Source organism: Enhydra lutris, unplaced genomic scaffold (assembly GCF_002288905.1).
Source record: "Enhydra lutris kenyoni isolate GAN:26980312 unplaced genomic scaffold, ASM228890v2 scaffoldscaffold6, whole genome shotgun sequence".
Lineage (NCBI taxonomy): Eukaryota > Metazoa > Chordata > Mammalia > Carnivora > Mustelidae > Enhydra > Enhydra lutris.
In genome coordinates, this window is record NW_019154090.1 from 33,538,060 (window position 1) to 33,557,534 (window position 19,475).

General features: G+C 42.4%; 1 protein-coding gene across 1 annotated transcript in view; it reads left to right on the forward strand.

Annotated features, from left to right (window-relative positions):
• Window positions 1-333: 333 nt before the first annotated feature.
• LOC111141432 (phospholipase C beta 1) overlaps window positions 334-19,475 on the forward strand; it is a 671,787-nt gene continuing 652,645 nt past the window's right edge. Inside the window, exons 1-2 of the mRNA XM_022493977.1 lie at window positions 334-488; window positions 18,690-18,767. Coding sequence (XP_022349685.1) covers window positions 390-488; window positions 18,690-18,767 — 177 coding nt within the window. The 5' untranslated portion in view covers window positions 334-389. The remainder of the gene's footprint in view (window positions 489-18,689; window positions 18,768-19,475) is intronic.

The following is a 19,475-nucleotide window of genomic DNA, read 5'->3' on the forward strand; positions in this document are numbered from 1 at the left end:
GGGGGGGCGCCGAGCGTGTGTCACTCGCGCTCTCCCTCTGTGTATAGAGGATGTGCTGAATGGTACGCTTCGAGGCGGCGGCGGAGGAGGAGCAGTACCCGGCGGTAGCTGGCAGCCTCGGCAGCCCGGCTCGGCTTCCCTTCGCTCTCCGAGGCTCCGCAGCCACCGCGGGTGCCCGACCCCGCGTCCCGCCCGGGGCATGGCCCGGCGCTTGGCCCCCGCGCGCCCCGCCTGCTGAGCCGCGCCGGAGGAGGTGCGGAGGCCGGGAGGCCGGGGGAGGCCGGCGGGGGAGCGGAGTCGAGCGCCTCGCGAGCCGAGAAAGGAGCCCGCGCCCCGAGCCCCGTCGCTGCCGCGCTCGCCCGGGTCCCCCGGAGCCCCGATGAGCCCAGATGGCCGGGGCTCAGCCCGGAGTGCACGCTTTGCAACTCAAGCCCGTGTGCGTGTCCGACAGCCTCAAGAAGGGCATCAAATTCGTCAAGTGGGATGATGTAAGTCGGGGGCTGCGGACTGGGGGTGCCGGCGGGGCGGGGGCACGGGGCCGGCCGCGGGGCGGTTTGCGTGGGGGTGGGGCGAGGGGCGCGTTATGCAATGGGCGCTCGGGATCCGGCCCGGGCGGCCTCCGGGCGCGCGGGGTGGCCGCTGCCGAGGAGGCTGGCAGAGAGCAGCGGCTTCGCGCGCGCTCCTGGACTCCACGGGTTCAGGAGTTGCCTCCTGGCCGGGTCTGGTAGGCGCCCCCAGAGGGTCTTCTGTCTTTGGGGCCAGTGGAGCAGGAGGGACAGGCTTTGTCAGGCGACGGTCCTGAGAGTTTGGAAAGTGTGAAGTTGGGACCAGCTGGAGAGCGCTGGGGTGTGACCAAGGCGCGCCCCTCTCCGCCCGCAGACGCACCCCCCGCATTACCTCTTTTGCCCCTTCTCAAGAAGGTACGGCCTCGAAGTCCGAAACTGTTCAGTGACTACAGACCCTCTTGGCGCTCTTATGGGAGCTCACGCGGCGGAGAACCAGCGGTCCAGCCGACAGGTGGTCGCTGGTGCCAAACTTCAGCGCCTGGCTCGGGAGTGAGGGGGCCTTGAGAAGGGCCAGTGAGGACACAGCTGAGGAGGACTAGAGGGCAGAAAGGGGAGCACTGAGGGGTCTAGGAGTGCTCAGTGGGCCTGTGGGCAAATGGGGAGGGCTAGTTTTTTTTTGGGAATTGAGCTGGCTGGAATCTTCAGCTTGGAACAGACCTGGCAAAGCTTTCCCCCACCATTTATGTACGTCTTTTGCCAAGTGGGACAGAGCTTAGCCCAGACCCGGATCTCCAGGGTTTCACATGAGCCCCGGACCCCAGAACTTCAAGTGACACCCCCCCATCGCCTTCAAACACTTATATTAATAATCTTACTGAAAACATGGGTATCTTCGGATGGAGGACATTATCGTATCAATTTATATGTCCTGGGTGTCATTCAAAAGATTTGATAAGAACAACCCACGGGGGTCAACCTGAGCTGTCAGGATCTAGAGAAATTTAGGTCCAAATGACGAAGACATCTCTTAAACAGGAGGAATTATAGGAGAATAAGGTGTTCTTGCTGAAAAGATTTTCCACCTAGTAAATTATAGCCTGTTATCCTCCAGGGTATTTTTCTTTAATCTTCTTAAGCCATTTTCCAGTGTCTGAAAACAATTTAAATATTCCAGGTAGTGAATCCAATTACTTAGCTGAGTGAGTCTGTGTCTATATTTTGTCCAGTTGGAAGAGCAAACGGAACTTGGAGTATGAGCCACAGCTTCCTTGAAAGCTAATGCCAATTATTAAATGCTGTAGGCTAGGATGCAAACATACATCCTTTTACTGAGGACATTTCTCTTCTTCCGTCCCACTGCAACAACCGGATGTTTTTGTAAATGAAATAGAATCTAAACAATAAGTTCAGACACAGATTAAATGCTTTGCTTGTGTGAAGGAAAAACAACAGTGAAAAAGAAAATGCAGTTCAGCAACAAAACCGTCCTGCCCATCTAGAAGTCTCTACCAGAGAGCCAATGCGATGAGCAAGAGGGTAAGGGCAAGAAAGGCGCACGAGAGAGTTTACAGGATTTAAAAGGGTATTTCACCATAAGCTTTGGATTTATTCACAGAGATGATTTTTTTCTTAAGATTTTATTTATTTATTTGACAGACAGAGAGATCACAAGTAGGCAGAGAGGCAGGCAGAGAAAGGGGGGAACCAGGCTCCCTGCTGAGCAAAGAACCCGATGCGGGGCTTGATCCCAGGACCCTGAGATCATGACTTGAGCCGAAGGCAGAGGCTTAACCTCCTGAGCCACCCAGGCGCCCCCACAGAGATGATTTTAAACAATGGTCCAGAATGTCTTATTGGGAAGAAGATAGGCAGCGTCCACTTTGAAAATGAGGCTTTTCTGTGGAATGCATTTTGATACATCCCAGTAGATGGTTTTTATTATATGCATTCATGGCATGGGTATTTTTTTCCCTACCTGCTAATGCCAGGCCCTATCCTAGCTCATGGGGTGGTGACAAATGTAGACAGAGTCTCTGCGTTACAGACCTTACATGATAGGGGGAGGAGACAGAAAATGACCGAGAACACGGATCATATAGAGATGAGGAGTAATGCAGTGAGAGTAAGGGAGAGGCCAGTGGTGAGACACCGCTTGAAGAAGGTGAGAGCCACTCCCTCTGAGCATTGCAACAGTGAGTTTCCTGGGAAACCCTACAGGAAGGACATAGGCACTAAGGAACAGGAACCTCAGATCTTCTACAGAGGAGAACCTAGACTGCACCCAGGAGTCAAGTTGTCTGGAGTATGTTGAACTCTCCTACAAGTTCCTTGGCTCTCTATCTCCATGATGATCTGTGAATCAAGAGGAGACCAGAGTTTCTGAGGTCCCCCCGTATTCTCCTCAGGTGGATACAGGTGGCTTAAGTTCACAACTGAACATGGATTCTGGTTCATATTTGCCCTTCCAAAATCAAGCCAGTTTACGTGACCTGGCTCATTGTATTGAATCTTAGTGATAGTGTGTGATGAAGACAAAAGAGAACTAGATCTTCAGTCCAAAGGCTTGAGTTTACCAGCTAGTTCTCTTGCCAGTCAGCTGTGTGATTTTAGATTAATCACCTAAATTTTCTGAATCCTTGCTGCCACTTGTGCAAGACTTTGAGAATGCATCTTCTTCTTCTTCTTTTTTTTTTTTTTTTTAACCTATTTTACATATAGTGGTTGGGAGTAGCCAGTAGGATAAAGTAGCACATTTCACACTTGGGCATGCCTCAGAAAGAAACATCAGAGGGGGCTTGGTAACACTCAGATGGCTGGGTCCCACCCTCAGTTTCTGATTCAGAAAGGTCTGAGGTGGGGCCTGAGACTCTGCATTTCTGCAAACCCTCTTGGCCCATAGGATCTTGAGAGCCACTGAGGCTGGCCGTCTGGGGGAACCACACATTGAAACCACAGAGATAAGGTCTGTGAAGTAACTTAAAGCATATGATAGCAAGCTCCTGTGATCTTGTCAGCTTGTGTCAATTTTTGATAGTTTGTGATTTTAATTTAATCTCTATGTTTGCTTGTTGAGAAATTCATCCAGTTGTCATCTTTCCATCTAGGAGGTAGAAGGACCTCAATGACAAAATCATGAACAATTTTTTAGATTTTATGGCATATTTTATGAAGTGTCTCTGATGCCTAGGCTGGCTTAACTCCCATTCATACGTGTCTTTTGAATTTCCTCTATGCAGTGAAAAATTTGCAGCCTTGTCGCCTGCTTCTAGTGGGACTGTTAAGAAGGGAAAGAAGCTAGAAGATTTTTGAGAGGCCGTCTAGTGTGTCTTTGAGTAGGGGAGACTGCTGTACTTTTTCCTTTGGGCTCTGACTTTGGGAAATCCCCGCTGCCCTACTCCCCCCCGCCCCCGCCCCAAGGGTGGTGCGTCCCCCAGCTGCTTGTCTAGAGGAAAAATAAATGCTGGAAATAATTTTAAAATCTCTTAAATATCTGCTCTCCCTTAAACACTGTAGAACCCTGCTTTCTGCTTTCCTTAAGAAGAAAGATGGGCAAACTCATAAAACCGATTCTCAATAGCCCATTAGAAAGCATAATAATACATGTGCAAATGATGAGTATGGGGCTATTTGGAATTGTGGAGAGATTATCTCTTGTCCCTTGAGTGGTTAAAACACCATAATCACCCATCCTGTTTTTCTGACCACCATGTGGAATGGAAGATGTCCCCTAGCAGGTGCACTGCCCTTTATAATGTGTTGGCTATCTGCCAGCATCGTGGCTGTGGGTGCTCCGAGAGCAGTGGTCAAAAACTTTGACATAGGTACTAACCAGTCACGACAGACAGTAGGTGGGCGGTGGAGTGGGAGCAGGATCCTGGAGAACACCCTCTTGCACCAGGACCAAGCACTGGTCTTTCTTTGGCCTGATCACAGGAAAGCTGAGGGTCCCCAGGGTCTGTGAGGCAAATAGAATTATTTCAGTGTTTGCACAAGTAGTAAGAGCGTATGCAGTCAGAACATCAAGGGCAAACCTTGTCCTCCAGAACTTGATCAGCATATCCGGGACTGACCTATCTTGGTTACCTGTTTTACCAAGGATATCAAAGGATGCAACTTTATCCTTGCTTTTATTTTGCATTTGTATATTCTGAGCCCCTGTCAGGGAGGTGGGTGTAACAGGCTGTGGACGTTGTGGGAGAATTTTGGTGAGATGGACAGTGGAGGGGGGTTCCCTTCTGCGTTGGAGTTACGGAGCTGGAGAGATTGTGAGTCTGGCCCCCCTCTCTCCTGGTGTTTGGCGTTGCTCTGTGTTGGAAAGGAAAAGAGGAAGACTAGAAACCATACAGTAGGCCCTCCCAGCCCCTGATTTGCCCTGTGTAAGCTCCCAGGACCCTGTCTCCTTGTTCCACAACCTCTAGGGCATGGAAGGCTTCTCATTTGTTTGTTCTTTCTTTCTCTCTATTCTCACCATCCACATTCCAATCTCACTGTAAGTTACTTAATGCACCTCAGCCGCAGAGTCCTCATCTGTGATGTGAGGATTGTAATATTGCCTGCTGCACGCTACAGCTGTTAAGGTTAAATGAGGGGAGGCACATGGCCATGTTTTGTGTAGTGCCTGGCACACACATTAAGGAAACCTTTAATAAAACCCAGTTTTAAAAATCATCATCCCTCCAGTAGGTAGAGGGCCATGAATTTTGTCATAGTGGCTGTGTATGTTAGATGACTCTTTTATTCTATCAGTGGGAAGATCCAGACCTTCCTTTTGTTCCCTTTATTTTTATTTATTTACTTTTTTAAAGATTTTATTTCTTTATTTGACACACAGAGAGAGCACAAGTAGGCAGAGAAGCAGGCAGAGGGAGAGGGGAAGCAGGCTCTCTGCTGAGCAGGAGGGCCCAATGTGGGGCTCGATTCCAGGACCCTGAGATCATGACCTGAGCTGAAGGCAGAGGCCAAACCGACTGAGCCACCCAGGCGCCCCCTTCTGTTCCCTTTAATGTGTGCTTTGATTTTCATATTTTATAATTTGAAAAAGAAAAAAATCAGATTTTTATCCTTTTTAAAAAAATTGAGGTGTTTCAGAGAAAGTGAATCTATATAAAAAGCATTTTTATATAGACACATTTTCTTTAAAGCAAGCTGTTTATTTTCATTTTTTTAAAAGCAAATCAGTTTAAAAAACATCCAAAAGTTTTATTTATACTTAAATTCTTAATATATACATATGTTATATGGAAGGAAGAAACAATTACACAAAACTCTTGTAATTTAATAAGAATATATATATATTTAAGATCTATATAAAAATAATCTCTGTACTTTCTGTCTTACAAGCACAGTCTAACTCAAAAGCTGTAATTGTGACTGGCTAAGTTGTTTGAGGAGAAAGCTGAGGAAGCTCAAAGTTTTGTATTTTCACTAATGCCCCATGGATTTGAAGCAAGTAGCACCCTCCTCCCTGTCCACCACCGCTCCCCCCACAAACAAAATCTCTGCAGTTAAAACAGGTAATGGGCAATGTGTGGTGTACTACCCAGCATCATACACAAAAGCTTAGTTAGAATACTTGCATTATGTAAAATCCACAGTTACAGTTTCCAAAAGGATGGCAGCAGAATGATGGATGACCCAGACAAGATTCATGAGGGAGCAGAGGGGAAGAGTTCATGAGATGGGCATTCAACAGTGCTCGCTTTGGAAAGGTTATGGGAAACAGGGAAGAAACAGCTCTGGCTGGTAGGTGGTGGATCCGGATGGGAGCCCCCATGGAGTGAGAGGCAGATTTTAGACTGGAAAACTGGCAGGTGCCCTCTAAAAGCCCACTCAAATAGGCCCAGATATGTCCATTTTTGATGTCCAAAGAGCTTTTGTGGATTTCTCATTGATAGTAATTACTTCAAGTGTGAAAGTATTAACTTTTCCAAAAACTAGTCAAATAAAGCTATTTTAAGCTTTTTATCAGAGCGTAACATGCATGCCGTAAAAGCAAAAGATCTTATGTCCCCCTGGATTCGTTTTCACAAACCGAACACCTCTGGTAAGCAGCCCCAGATCAAGAACAGCACTGCCGGCCCCAGGTGCTCCCTTCATGTCCCTACACCTCTTTCCAGGGCTGACAGTCATCCTGGCTTAAAACCGTAGATTGGCTTTGCCTGTTTTTTGATCTAAAAAAAAACCCCATTTTCAAAATTTGCAGTGAAAACAAAACAAACCCTCTTCAGCCAAAAGCATATTTTTATAACTGCTGAATAAACCCTGTTGAACAATAACAACAAAAGTGACTTACCTTCTGTTTAGATGGCACTGGATTAGGTCCTTATCGGTCCTAAGGTAAAGCCTGGGAAGAGAAGCAGGTGTAAATGCCCCAAAGGAGGAAACAGTTAAAGAAAACTAGTCATTTAGCAAGGAAATGTATTGCCTGCAGGCTATCATTGGCACAGGAAAGCAGACCAGCAGAGTGCTGTTTGTGGGATCACTTTCTCTCTTCTAGATTTTCTCTCTTATCTTGCCTGACTTTGATATTCCTACCTGTGGTGCATGAGAATGATTTGCTCTGGCTATTAGCATATCTTGAATACTTCCCTTTAAAGTTCAGCCTATCAACAAATAGCTTCAAATTATATTTACCTGCGATGATGTTTAAATGGAACAGGAACATTTTCCTTTTTTACGTCGAACTTGGTAACCCGTGGTTAAATGTTGCTTTATCAGGATTGGTTCATGTTATCATGAACAAGGAGTTCCAGCTGAAAATGGAATGGGATTGATTGTGAATTGTTGACAATGCTATGGGTCTCACCTAAATAACACATCCTTGGTGACTGAAAATGTTGGCTCTCCTGTTACCCAAGCTGATGTTAGGTTCATGCAGCTTTTCAAATCATGTCGTAAATTCCATCTGCTCAGGCAGATTTCATAATTCTTCCCTTTCCCCATCTATGCCATGTCTGATGCTCCTGTGTATGAGTCGGGAAGGGGACTGGAGACATATCCCTGAGCTCAGTTACACATGAGATTTTAAGGAAGCCATCAATTTCTGTAACAGGCTAACTGAAATATCATGTAAAAAGGGCTAGATTCTTTAAGAGTTCTTGTTCCCCTCTGATCGCTTTAAGTTCTATTATTTGATTTTATTATCTTTTTCACAGGTTAATTTCAATTTTTGGAAATTTTACCTTTAATTGGCATCCTGAAAAAATGCTTGGGTCTGTGTCTTAATTGCTGCTGGCTAAATCTGTACATTTATCAAGAACCTTAATTGTCATAAATGAGAAAAGAGACTATTATGTAAAAGAAGAAAGAATATTCAGTATTTAAACAGAACAAAAGCATCCCACATCTGTTTTTCATTTCAGGGGCTCTTTTAGTTCATGATATTTGCTTTATGTTTTGTTTCTTTTTATTGCATTAAAGTTTTAAGAGCAGGTTCAGGGAAAATGGATTATTAGCAAAGAAAACCATTTTCCCTGAACCCGTCATGGTGAGGGGTATCAGTCTATAACATTGATACCTAAAAGATTAAGAGATTATTTTGGTGTTAAAAAATCAGATTTTCTTGGGAGCTTGTTTATAAGTTAGGTAAGAGAAAGTTAATTTGATTCATTTTATAGAAGAGGCCATATGAACTCAAAAAGAGATGGAAGAACGGGGCGCCTGGCTGGCTCAGCGGGTTAAAGCCTCTGCCTTCGGCTCAGGTCATGATCTCAGGGTCCTGGGATCGAGCCCCGCATCAGGCTCTCTGCTCAGCAGGGAGTCTGCTTCCTCCTCTCTCTATCTCTGCCTGCCTCTCTGCCTACTTGTGATCTCTATCTGTCAAATAAATAAATTAAAAAAAAAAAAAAGAGATGGAAGACCACAGAACAAAGCAGCCAGTAGGCTAATAGATGTAAAAAAAAAAAAAAAAAAAAAAAAGGAAGGACACGAAGCATGAAGCTTTTCTCAGGTGTCCTGTCTCAGGTATGGTTGAGTCTCACGTAGCACCAATTTTCACATCCTCTTTGTGGGACTTTTCAAAATGCAGAGTCCAGGAGTGCTTGGGTGGCTCAGTGGGTTAAGCCTCTGCCTTCAGCTCAGGTCATGATCTCAGGGTTCTGGGATCCTGTCCCACATCAGGCTCTCTGCTCAGCAGGGAGCATGCTTACCCCTTTCTCTCTGCCTGCTGCTCTGCCTACTTGTGATCTCTCTCTCTGTGTCAAATAAATAAATAAAATATTAAAAAAACAAAACAAAACAAAATGCAAAGTCTGGAAATCTAAAGCTACATTCATCAGCCTCTCTAGAGGCCTCTAATATTCTGGCTGTAAATTAAGTTCCAATAGAATGAGATGTACTCACAGGAGATGTGGAGGGCGGAGGTGTGAGAGAGGCCACCTTGCTGCCTTCTTGGTCTGGTTTCCATAGATGCGTGAGAGTTGCAGGAAGACGCATTACCTTCTCTAACTGTTCGTCAGTGGGACCCTGGGTGTAAAGAGGCAACGGCAAGAGGGTGCTGACTCTCCTCAGATGACTCTTCCATTGTCTTCAGCTAAGCTGGTGTGGTCTTGACTCGAGGAGTTCCTTCTGGATTCCTTACCTCTTCCGAATGTTCTGGAGGCAATGGCTGTCCTCAAGGGTCAGTGCTGTGGTGTTCTGGGGTCCTTTGGGGATGCGCAGCCTGACTCCTGAGTCACCAATCCTTGTGATTTTGTCAAATGCTTAATAACCTGTAATTAAATCCTTTTATATTCAAAATTTCCAGAGAGATTTCTGTTTTCTTCACTAAACCCTGCCCGATAGGCCTTTTATGGTTCTAGGACTTCATGATTTTCAGTCCTTAAGTGTGATCACCATGTCCGTCCCATGTAGTTTTCTCCTTCAATATCACATTTAAGTAACATGGAGTTTTGCCAAAATGCTGCCTTTGGAGTTCAATACCTCAAGAGTGAGTCCTAATAACAGGCACTTTTAGTTATAAAGCACTGTTATTTATTTTCATTCTCTCCCTTCAGTCCTCAGGACCATCTTGAGTGGTAGGAAAAGGGCAAGCGTTATTCCCATTTTACATAGAAGCAAACTGAGGCTAATGAGTTGTGACTTGCCCAAGGACATACAACTGGTTAGCTAAATTTAAAATTAAGTCTGGTTACGTTCTGGGCTCTTTCCAGGCTACCATGCTATCTCCAAACAGAATCCTTTCAGTAGTAAGACTTTCAATAGAATCCAGATCAATACTGGTTGAAAAAGATAACTTGACCTCTCCAAAGAATCTACCACATTTTAGGATTCATACAAATGGGGTTTAGATCCCTACAAACTTAACATCTTTTGGCTAGTATTATTTTTATATTTACAAAAACTATATTTTATATTTTTGTTTTTTATATTTATTTTTATTTATTTATATTTATATTTATTTATTTATATTTTATATTTATTTATACACATACTTATATATTTATATAAATTTATTTATATATAAATATGATTTATTTTTATATAATTATTTATATAAATTTATTTATATATAAATATAATTTATTTATATAAATTTATATAAATATAAATATATCTATATTTATATTTATAATATTTATTAAATATTTTTATATTTATATTTTTATGGTGTATATGCAAAATCCACTTTTGTCTACATCGCGTTACATGGGAACATAGGAAAGCTTCACTGCGACTTTGAGGCACAGAGGCCAGTATGTACTGCACTCTGCAAATGTTCTGTATCTCTCGTTCAGTATAGACACATGGTATATGTCGATATTCAGTAATGGTGTTAAAACAAAGGTCATTTTTTTTTCAGTGACTACTAAGTGATACTTCTGTGTCTAGCAAGACTCATTATATGTGCTTCTCCATGTTTTTCTCTTCTCAACATCGTTGCAAAATGTTGTCTTTGTTGGTTTCCCATTAAGAGGGGTCCTGTGGCTTCTTATGGAAATTGTTGATCTTGGAAACTTTGGTCGGCATGAAGGAAATGTAGACGATGACCCCAAGCAGGACACAGAGTGGCTTGAATTCGAGGTAGTGTCAGTCGAGAGGCCAGATCCAGATTACTGGTGCAGGAAGGTGGATACAAGGAAATGGACAGACCTGGTCTGTGTTTTAATTGGGCCAGGGCACCTGGAGGACTACAGCTTTATGTTATTTACCTTCTTTCTTTCCCTAGGACAGAGCATATACTTGACACTGGGTAGGTGTTGAGGAAATGTCTGTGGAATGAAGGAAGTGTCTGGTGTGTGTCTGCAGTGGGTTCACACTGGGGAGGCAGACCTGGAGGGTGGTAGGCCTATTCTGAAGAGACCTTCATGATACACTGCCCGAGGCGTCAGTTGGAAAACCCTACCTAACGTCCTTCCATTCTATCTGAAATCTCCCAGAGTCCTAAGGGACTCTGTGGCTTTTTTAGATAGGGTTTCTGGATGAGAGTTGGAGAAGCAAAATGTTTATTGTCAATACCGAGCTGACAGCTCTTACAGAACTGATTTCCTGTAAGGTATAAATATGGCTTAAGGTTGAGGGTGTACTCAATTGTAATTTAATATTGGTTGAAAATTATGATGCTCAATGTATTTGCGTCCCATATTCTGAATGTTACCAGAGGCTTCTGTTTTCTGAAAAAGATGCTCACACAACTACCCCGGTATTGCTGTGAAAATTATCCTTAAAGAAATTCAGACATGTTGGGAGTGACAGAACAAAAGACTGATGGTTTTGAATACATTCCCTTTATTATGCTAATGATCCACAAAGACTTCCTTCCTTCCCCACTCCTCATTTAATTACTGGGGCCACCTACATTCTCCCACCTTACCTCTGGGCCCTGGGAAAGCATACCTCTCTGGGTTCTGGATCCCATGTTTCCTGGTTTCTCTGGATCCTGACTTTATTATTACCTCACTTTGATAGTTTCTGTGAAAATTTTCTCTCCTCCAAAACTCCTCCAAGAACATACCAATATGCCTTTTCGTCATTAAAATCCCAAGGTAGAATTCAGCACAATGTTCTCCAGCTTTCCTCATGTACTTACTGCCCCCTCCATCATTTTCCTGCCATGACGGAAGTGTTGCTTATACCCACCATCCCCCTTTCCTGACATCCCAGCCACTCCTCAATCCTCCAAAGCCTTGTTCTGTCCTTATCATTGCTTTGAGATTTTCTCTTGCCAAGGCTCCTGGCAACCTGCTGGGCATCAAACCCAACCCATCCTTACCAGACCTATCTTTGCTTCCTTGCCTCTTTTCCTGTTGTAGCTTTCTGTCCACCCATGCAGTATTCATAATGACAGGATGTGTTGATGCTTCTTTTACAGTAGACATTTTTAGTCTACTAAACTACTAAACATTTTTAGTGGGGTGGAGTTGTGATTATAAATGGTTTGGTCCCTGCCCTCAGGGAGTTTGTATTCTATTGGAGGAGATAAATGTCAAAGAAATAGGAATAGAATTGTTTCATTGTAGCGGTGTAAGTGCTACAGAGAAAGGTACAGAAGTACATGTGAGGGGGCACCTGGGTGGCTCAGTGGGTTAAGCCTCTGCCTTCGGCTCAGGTCATGATCTCAGGGTCCTGAGATCGAGCCCCGCATCGGGCTCTCTGCTTGGCAGGGAGCCTGCTTCCTCCTCCCTCTCCGCCTGCCTCTCTGCGTACTTGTGATCTCTCTCTCTCTCTCTCTCTGTCCAATAAATAAATAAAATCTTAAAAAAAAAGAAGAAGAAGAAGTAGTACATGTGAGGATAAGAAATGTGGAGGGGTCCCCTGGAGGCAGTCTATTTATGGAAAGACCTGGGTTCTAAGTGGGACTTCGTCAGGCCATCAAGAGGTGGGGGGAGTGTGACAGGCCAGTGGAATAGCACATGGGGGCATTCCAAGGATCAAAGGTTGGAAGTCCTTTGAAGGACAGAGCAGAATAAGCAGGTGGGGAGCTTGTGGTTCGGTAATGCTGGCAGGATGGCAAGCGGCCTGCTGAGGCCACTGCAAGGTTTTATCATAACGTCGATGGGAAACCATTAAAGCCGTGTTCCGAACTCAGTGCTATTGACATTTGGGGTTAGGTAATTCTCTGTTGTAAGGAGCTGGCCTGTGCATTGTAGTATGTTTTGGACCCTCCCTAGCCTCTACCCACTAGATGTCAGTAGCAGAAGCCCCAGTGTGACAAACCAAGTTATCTCTGGACATTGCAAAGTTGCCCCAGTTCAGAACCACTGATGAAATGAAACCACTGATTTAAATCTTAACTGATTTTAATAAATACTGGGCTAATGCATGTGTGTGCGCACACACACACACACAAGGCCAGTAAACACATGAGAAGTTGTTCAACATCATTAGTCGTAGGGAAATGCAAGCTCAAACCACAGTGAGATGCCCCTTTCTATCTGTGAGAGCTCTATCTTACTAAAATGGTCCCTTTCCTCAGCTGATGCTCCCCTAGACCACAGCACCGTGGATGACTGGGAATCTGGGCTCTTGTTTGAATCTGGACTACAGTGTCTGAAGTAACCTGTGTGGTATCTGAGGAAATATGTTTCCAACTTTTCGGGAACACTGTATTGTGTTAAGAGAGATTTTTATACCTGTCGGTAAAATGCAAATATTGAAATGGGGCTTCTCGCCACTGTTTTGCATCTTCTCTTCTGGACCTGGTAACAGACCTCCTTTGCTTTCCTTTGTTTGGGGGGACATTTCAGACTGGATAGACCTGTGGAAGGAAATTCCCATCAATGCTGATGCATGTAGAAGTCTGACCTTACTGACCCTAAGCGAATACCATAGCATCCTTTACTGTTTTGTTTTTATTTTTTGTTGGCATAGTTAGGGCTGCATTGCCCATGTTTGATGCGATCACATCTGCTTTTCTGTGTGACCCTTAGAATTCTTTTCCACCCTTTACACAGCTGTTTTTCCTGCAATGTATATATTTGCCATCTTTGGCTCTCCTTTTCCCTTACGCAGGTCTTGGATAGTCCCTCTGGAACATTGTTATTTTTCCTTGTTGACTATAATAGTGATTAATTTTAGAAGTGCATGTTTTTATTCATATGTGTTCTTTTGTAACAGCATAAAAACATAGAATCACTGTGGAGTTAGGATTGTGGTCAATGAGGGCCCATAGTTTCTGATAATGGGACTAAGGGTCTGTGGGTGAAGTTTAGGGTGATTCTCTGCGTGATTTTGCTAGAGCTGCCATTACAAAGTTCCACAGACTGGGGGGTTTAAACAAGAGAAATTGATTTTCTCACAGTTTTGGAGGCTAGAAATCTGAGATCAAGGTATGGCAGAGCTGGTTCCTTCCTTTTGGGCCCTGAGGGAAGCATCTGTTCAGGCCAATGGCCTAGACTCAGGGTTGGCCGACTTTTCCCTATGTTGCCACTTTGTCTTCTGTTTCTGTGTCCAAATTTCCTCTTCTGTAAGGACGCCAGCCTCATTGGATTTGGGCCCACCCTTGTGACCTCCTTTTAACGTAATCACCTTTGTACAGACTCTGAAGATGGTGACACTTATTTTGAGGAACTGGGGTTAGGACTTCAACATATAAATTTTTTGTGGGGGGCACAATTCAGCCCACAACATACCTCTACCTGGCAGAGTATTTGGCTCAGGGGGTGGCAACATGCTGGCTCTATTCAGATATTTGAAGATTTGACGCTTAGAGAAGCAACCAGATTTGTTTTGCGCTACTTAGATGTTAAAACTGGATGATAACTGCATAAATGGAAAAAACCCAGAACTGGCTAGATGGGATTATTTGACCAAGATTGTTTTGTAAAAAACATTTCCCTACGAATGAGAAACCTGGTTTCTCCCTAAGTTTTAGAGCTGCATTACCCAATAGAAATAGACTGTAAGCCACTTAGGAAATTTAACATTTTTCTAGGAGCCATATTAAAAGAGGTAAAAAGAAACAGGTAGAACAGAGTTTATTTAACCCAGTATGTTTATATCAATATATAATCAATACCAATAATTATTAATGTGGTTATTTTATATTCTTGCTTTCATTCCTTGTCTTTGAAATAGTACAGCACATCTCAGTTGAACTAGTCACATTGTAACGGTTCAGTGAGTCCATCTTGGACATGCAGACACAGAGCGTGGATTCTCAGCTGGGGCCACATCACCTCCAAAATAACCGAAAAATGGTCTTGAGGGACAAAAAATATCTTTTTAAATTTTGTATAAAGACATACGTATGACACATAAATAGATAAGAGCATCTGTGATATTAAAGTTTCATTAAGGATGATTAGAAAAACAAATGTCTAAAAGGGCTTCTTAGTGAGGCAATAATGAAAAAAAAACAAGTTGCGAAGCAGCAGCTTCTTACATCATTATATTAGTCTCACTGTGGATCTATTGATGAGCTAGGGATGCGAGTAAAACAGTTTCTATCAAATAAAGAGAAGTAAATGGAAATTTCCTGCGCATTATCCACTGTTACATAAGACAGGTGTGTTTCCTGGTGTTCTCTTTTCAAGGCAGATGTCGAATGGGAAAAAAACAAAACAAAACCTTATAACCTGCAATAAACAAGTTAAAACTGGATTCTTAGCGGCACAGTTTTGTCTGCATTCTGAGCTCATCGGTTCTCCTTGGGACTTTATATCGCTGTGTTCCTGACCCAAAGCTTTGCCCATTGTAGGCCTGTCTGAGTTGATCTCAAAGTGCGTGGTCCCTGGACCAGCAACAGCAGTAGCAGCGGTGGCAGCAGCGTGGAGGGCTTACTAGAAATGCATGTTTTTGGAATGCCTGCCTGGTTCAGTCATTTAAGCATCTGCCTTTGGCTCAGGTTATGATCCCAGGGTCCTGGGATCGAGTCCTGCAGGGGGCCCCTTGCTCAGCAGGAATCTGCTTTTCCTTCTCTCTGCTTTGCCTGCTGTTCTCCAAGCCTGTACTCTCTCTTTCATCCTCTCTGAAAGGTAAATAAATAAATAAATAAATAAATAAATTAGTTAAAAAAAAATGGAAAGAAATGCATGTTTTCAGGCTCTAGCCCAAATCTACTGAATGAGAAACGCTGGGGAAGGGGCCCAGGAATCTGTTTTAGCAAATCCTTTTTTAGTAAATCTGATGCACCCGGAAATTTGAAAACCACCGTCTTAAATGGAATCCATGTCTTATGGATACTGATGGAGAGAAATAAAAAAAAAAATAGACCTTTGGAGAGTTGTCTCCATTTTTCTGCAGTAAAATGCGGCAAGAGTTACAGTCTCTCTGCAGTTGCCTTGGAAATGAAGGATGACCATATATTTCAAACTTCAAACTGGAGCATATGTTCTGACAATTAAGAATACTTGTGATCTGGGTTGAGTGGCTACTTTGGTACGGAGAGAATATAGACACTTGCAGCTATGTGGGAGGTGGGAAAAAGGCAGGTGGAACTGAAAATGGATATTCATGTATTTCTGGGTCAAGTCCTGCCTTGGACGGCAAGACTGCCAGGTTCCAGCTGATCTTGGAATGTTAGAGGTGATTATGGAGGAAGCAGACAGGTAGCTGAAATAAATGATCATTTAGCAGAAGGACCGTGGCCGGAAGCGTGGGGTCAAGAAAATATTGTACAAAGGAGCTGTAATCTTGAAGGAGGAGAAGGAAAAAGCTAGAAATAGCAGTATCAGAAGCAAGTGAGGCGGACTAGTACAGTGTTCTAAAATATAAATTTGAGTAGGTTTACCTTGTTGAGTTTAAATACTTCATTGTCTGGGATCCTTGCAGTGAATTGCCACCAAGACCCAGATTAGAATCTTGTCAGATGCTCTTGTGAGACACTCTGATAAGAAAAGGAACCGACCTGGAACAATACGTTAAAAACTACAGGTTAATTCCAGATTCACTGGAAGTGGGGATGTGGGCTGTGTGCGGCTTGTCTGAAAGTTTCACTTTGCCCGACTCTAGAGGATGAGAGGTGATAAAGCAGACCTGAAAATACTGCTGTGATTTACTGCAAATATTGCTGTGACCTTTTATGCCCATAATCTCATAGAAGCAGCTTAAACTATTTTAAATATTGTTCTTTCATTATCATATTAAATTTGTTTTCAAATGTCTTTTTTTTTTAACATTTAGAAGTGATTTTGAAATCTTAAAATTCCAGCTGAATTTCCAAGCAACAACACAATCCTTGTAAAAGAGAGTTTGCAAACTGCACGTTAAGAATACATCTTAAGGGACGCCTGGGTGGCTCAGTTGGTTAAGCAGCTGCCTTCGGCTCAGGTCATGATCCCAGTGTCCTGGGATCGAGTCCCACATCGGGCTCCTTGCTCGGCGGGGAGCCTGTTTCTCCCTCTGCCTCTGCCTGCCATTCTGTCTGCCTGTGCTTGCTCTCTCTCCCTCTCTCTCTCTGACAAATAAATAGATAAAATCTTAAAAAAAAAAAAAAAAGAATACATCTTAAGTATATCAGGATAATACAGGACGGCAGTGCCTCAAAAACTTAAAACAGGACTGTCCAGTGATCTGGCTATTCCACTGCTGGGTATAAAACAGCTGAAGGCAGGGATTCAGATATTTGTGAAGCTGTGTTCATAGCAGCATTCTTCGCAGTAGCCAAAGGGTGGAAACTACCCAAATGTCCGTTGACAGATGGGTCGATAAACAAAATACGATATGTGCATACAATAGAATATTATCCAGCCTTACAAAGGAAGGAAATTCTGACACCTGCTAGCTACAACACGGATGACCCCTTGAACACATGATGCCAGTCACAAAATCAACCAGTCACAAAAGAATAAATATTGCATGATTCTACTTATATGAGGTACCTAGACGAGTCAAATTCATAGAGACAGGAAGTAGGTGGAGATTGCGAGGTATTGCGGGAGGAGGGAATGGGGAGTTTGTGTTTAATGAGTGTGGGATTCCAGTTGGGAAGATGAAAAAGTTCTGGAAATGGATGTGGCAATGGCTGCACAGCAGAGTGAATATACCTAATGCCACTGAACTTTATACTTACAAATGCTGAGTTCTGTATGGTATGAACCATGATAAAAAAAGAAGGCCATGATAAATTTTCATTTACTATTTTAATAGTTTTAAGCATAATCCACTAATAATAAATAATTTTATGAGCCAAGCATTTCATCCAAGTACTTTACCCAAATTATCCTCTTTAGTTCTCACGGAGACCCTCTGAGGTAGATATTATTATTATTTTGGTTTTTGTTTTTTGTTTTCAGTTGTAGTTATGTAAACTCAGCCCACTCATTGGGGACAGGCATCCCCTTCAGAACCTAGCTTTATGATAAGACTCACCATGTAGACTAAAACCATTGCTATGTTCCTCCCATCGGGAAAACAATCCTCCGTTCCCAAAATTATTTCTGCAAGTTCTAATTTTCATTATAAGTCTTTTTGATCAGGTAGAAAATATGTCATACCTTATGTGTGTATGAAAAACTTGAAATTAACTGGTGATTTACGTCCCTTTTAAAAATGTAATTCCTGCAAAAGCCCAAGTATTTCAGAATAAAAATCCATATCCAGTGACATGTGTTTTCTTGTGCAGATGGTATGCCTTTCTGAAAATTGCCAAAAGAAAAGAACACATATTTTAGAAATGTTTAATATTATAATTACAGTGCATGCTGTTTTGCTTTATAATGTGCATGCTTTGAACTCCGAAGACTATTTGCTTGTGATGTTTTATTTTATCTTATGAAATTTAAATTTGCAACAATTTAGCGTATATCTTTGGGAAAATGTAGACCATGGGCTTATTTACTGTTACCTTGGAAACAGCAATGCCCAAATAGTATGTTTACTCTCCTTAGTAAAATTAAAGATCATTTTATAGCACAAATGTAATCTAAAATGTTACCTTCAAGCATGGGTTTTAATTAATTTTACATATATAAAATAGGTAATGGTGTTTAATCTTAAAATTATTTGGAAAAGTAGATATCGCTTTTTAATAGAAAACATGTCAATTTGTCTTAATCAATAAATATATGCATTGCTGGGCTTTTTCTTTACAAGTAATGCACAGATATTCTAATTACTAGTAAAGAAGCTTAGTTACATAATTAATAATGCTGTGAAGTTAGGATGCCTTGTCTATTTTTTTGAAACTTTTACTAATCATTGGCGACCTTGGAGAAACCCTTAACAATTACTACTTGTTAAACAACGCCTGGATAGGACTTTCTACAGTGATATATGTTGATATTCGTGTTTTTTCTTAATTTCTAGGACTCTGCTATTGTCACTCCAATTATTTTGAGGACTGACCCTCAGGGATTTTTCTTTTACTGGACCGATCAAAATAAGGTAAAAAATGAGATATGTCTTCCTTACATTTTCCAATTGGTTGCTGATTTGCCAAGTGTTTAAGTTACCTACAAGTATATCCTTGTACCTACAAGTCACCTTAAGTATATCCATTTCATGGATGACACTTTGTAATTTATTTTAAGATTCTACTTAGAATCCCTAAGGTGGTCATGTCTTAGGATTTTCCAAGGATACTAGTCCAAAGTATTAGATATGCTAAATCCTAGAACAATTGGTATTTTTTCAAGGACAAGAACATGGACACGTGAATGACATTTTGCTGTAGAAGAAAATTAGCCAGCATTAGGGACTTAAGTCCCCCCTCCAGGTTGATTCATCAAGAATAAAGAAAAATGATAAGAAAATCACTTTGATCCAAATGACTATGAGTTTGGCTTTCCTTTACTCTTCCTTCTCCCCTTGGCTGCTTATTAAAGAGTTCTCCCAGCCTCGGGAGGAATTGGGTCATGATCATTTGTTCACATTAGAAAATTTAAGAATATGATCCCTTTAGCTCATACCTTCAGTTTTTCAGGATTTGTTTTTTTCATTTGAGCTTCCTGTCTACCATATCATGAATTTAGGAGCTCATTAACTATGAAACCAATTGAGATGAATTGAGGATCTCATTTACTATGAAACCAATTGAGATGATTCCAACTTGAATTATTAAGAAGTAGAATGTCTGCAAATTTCAAGATTTAT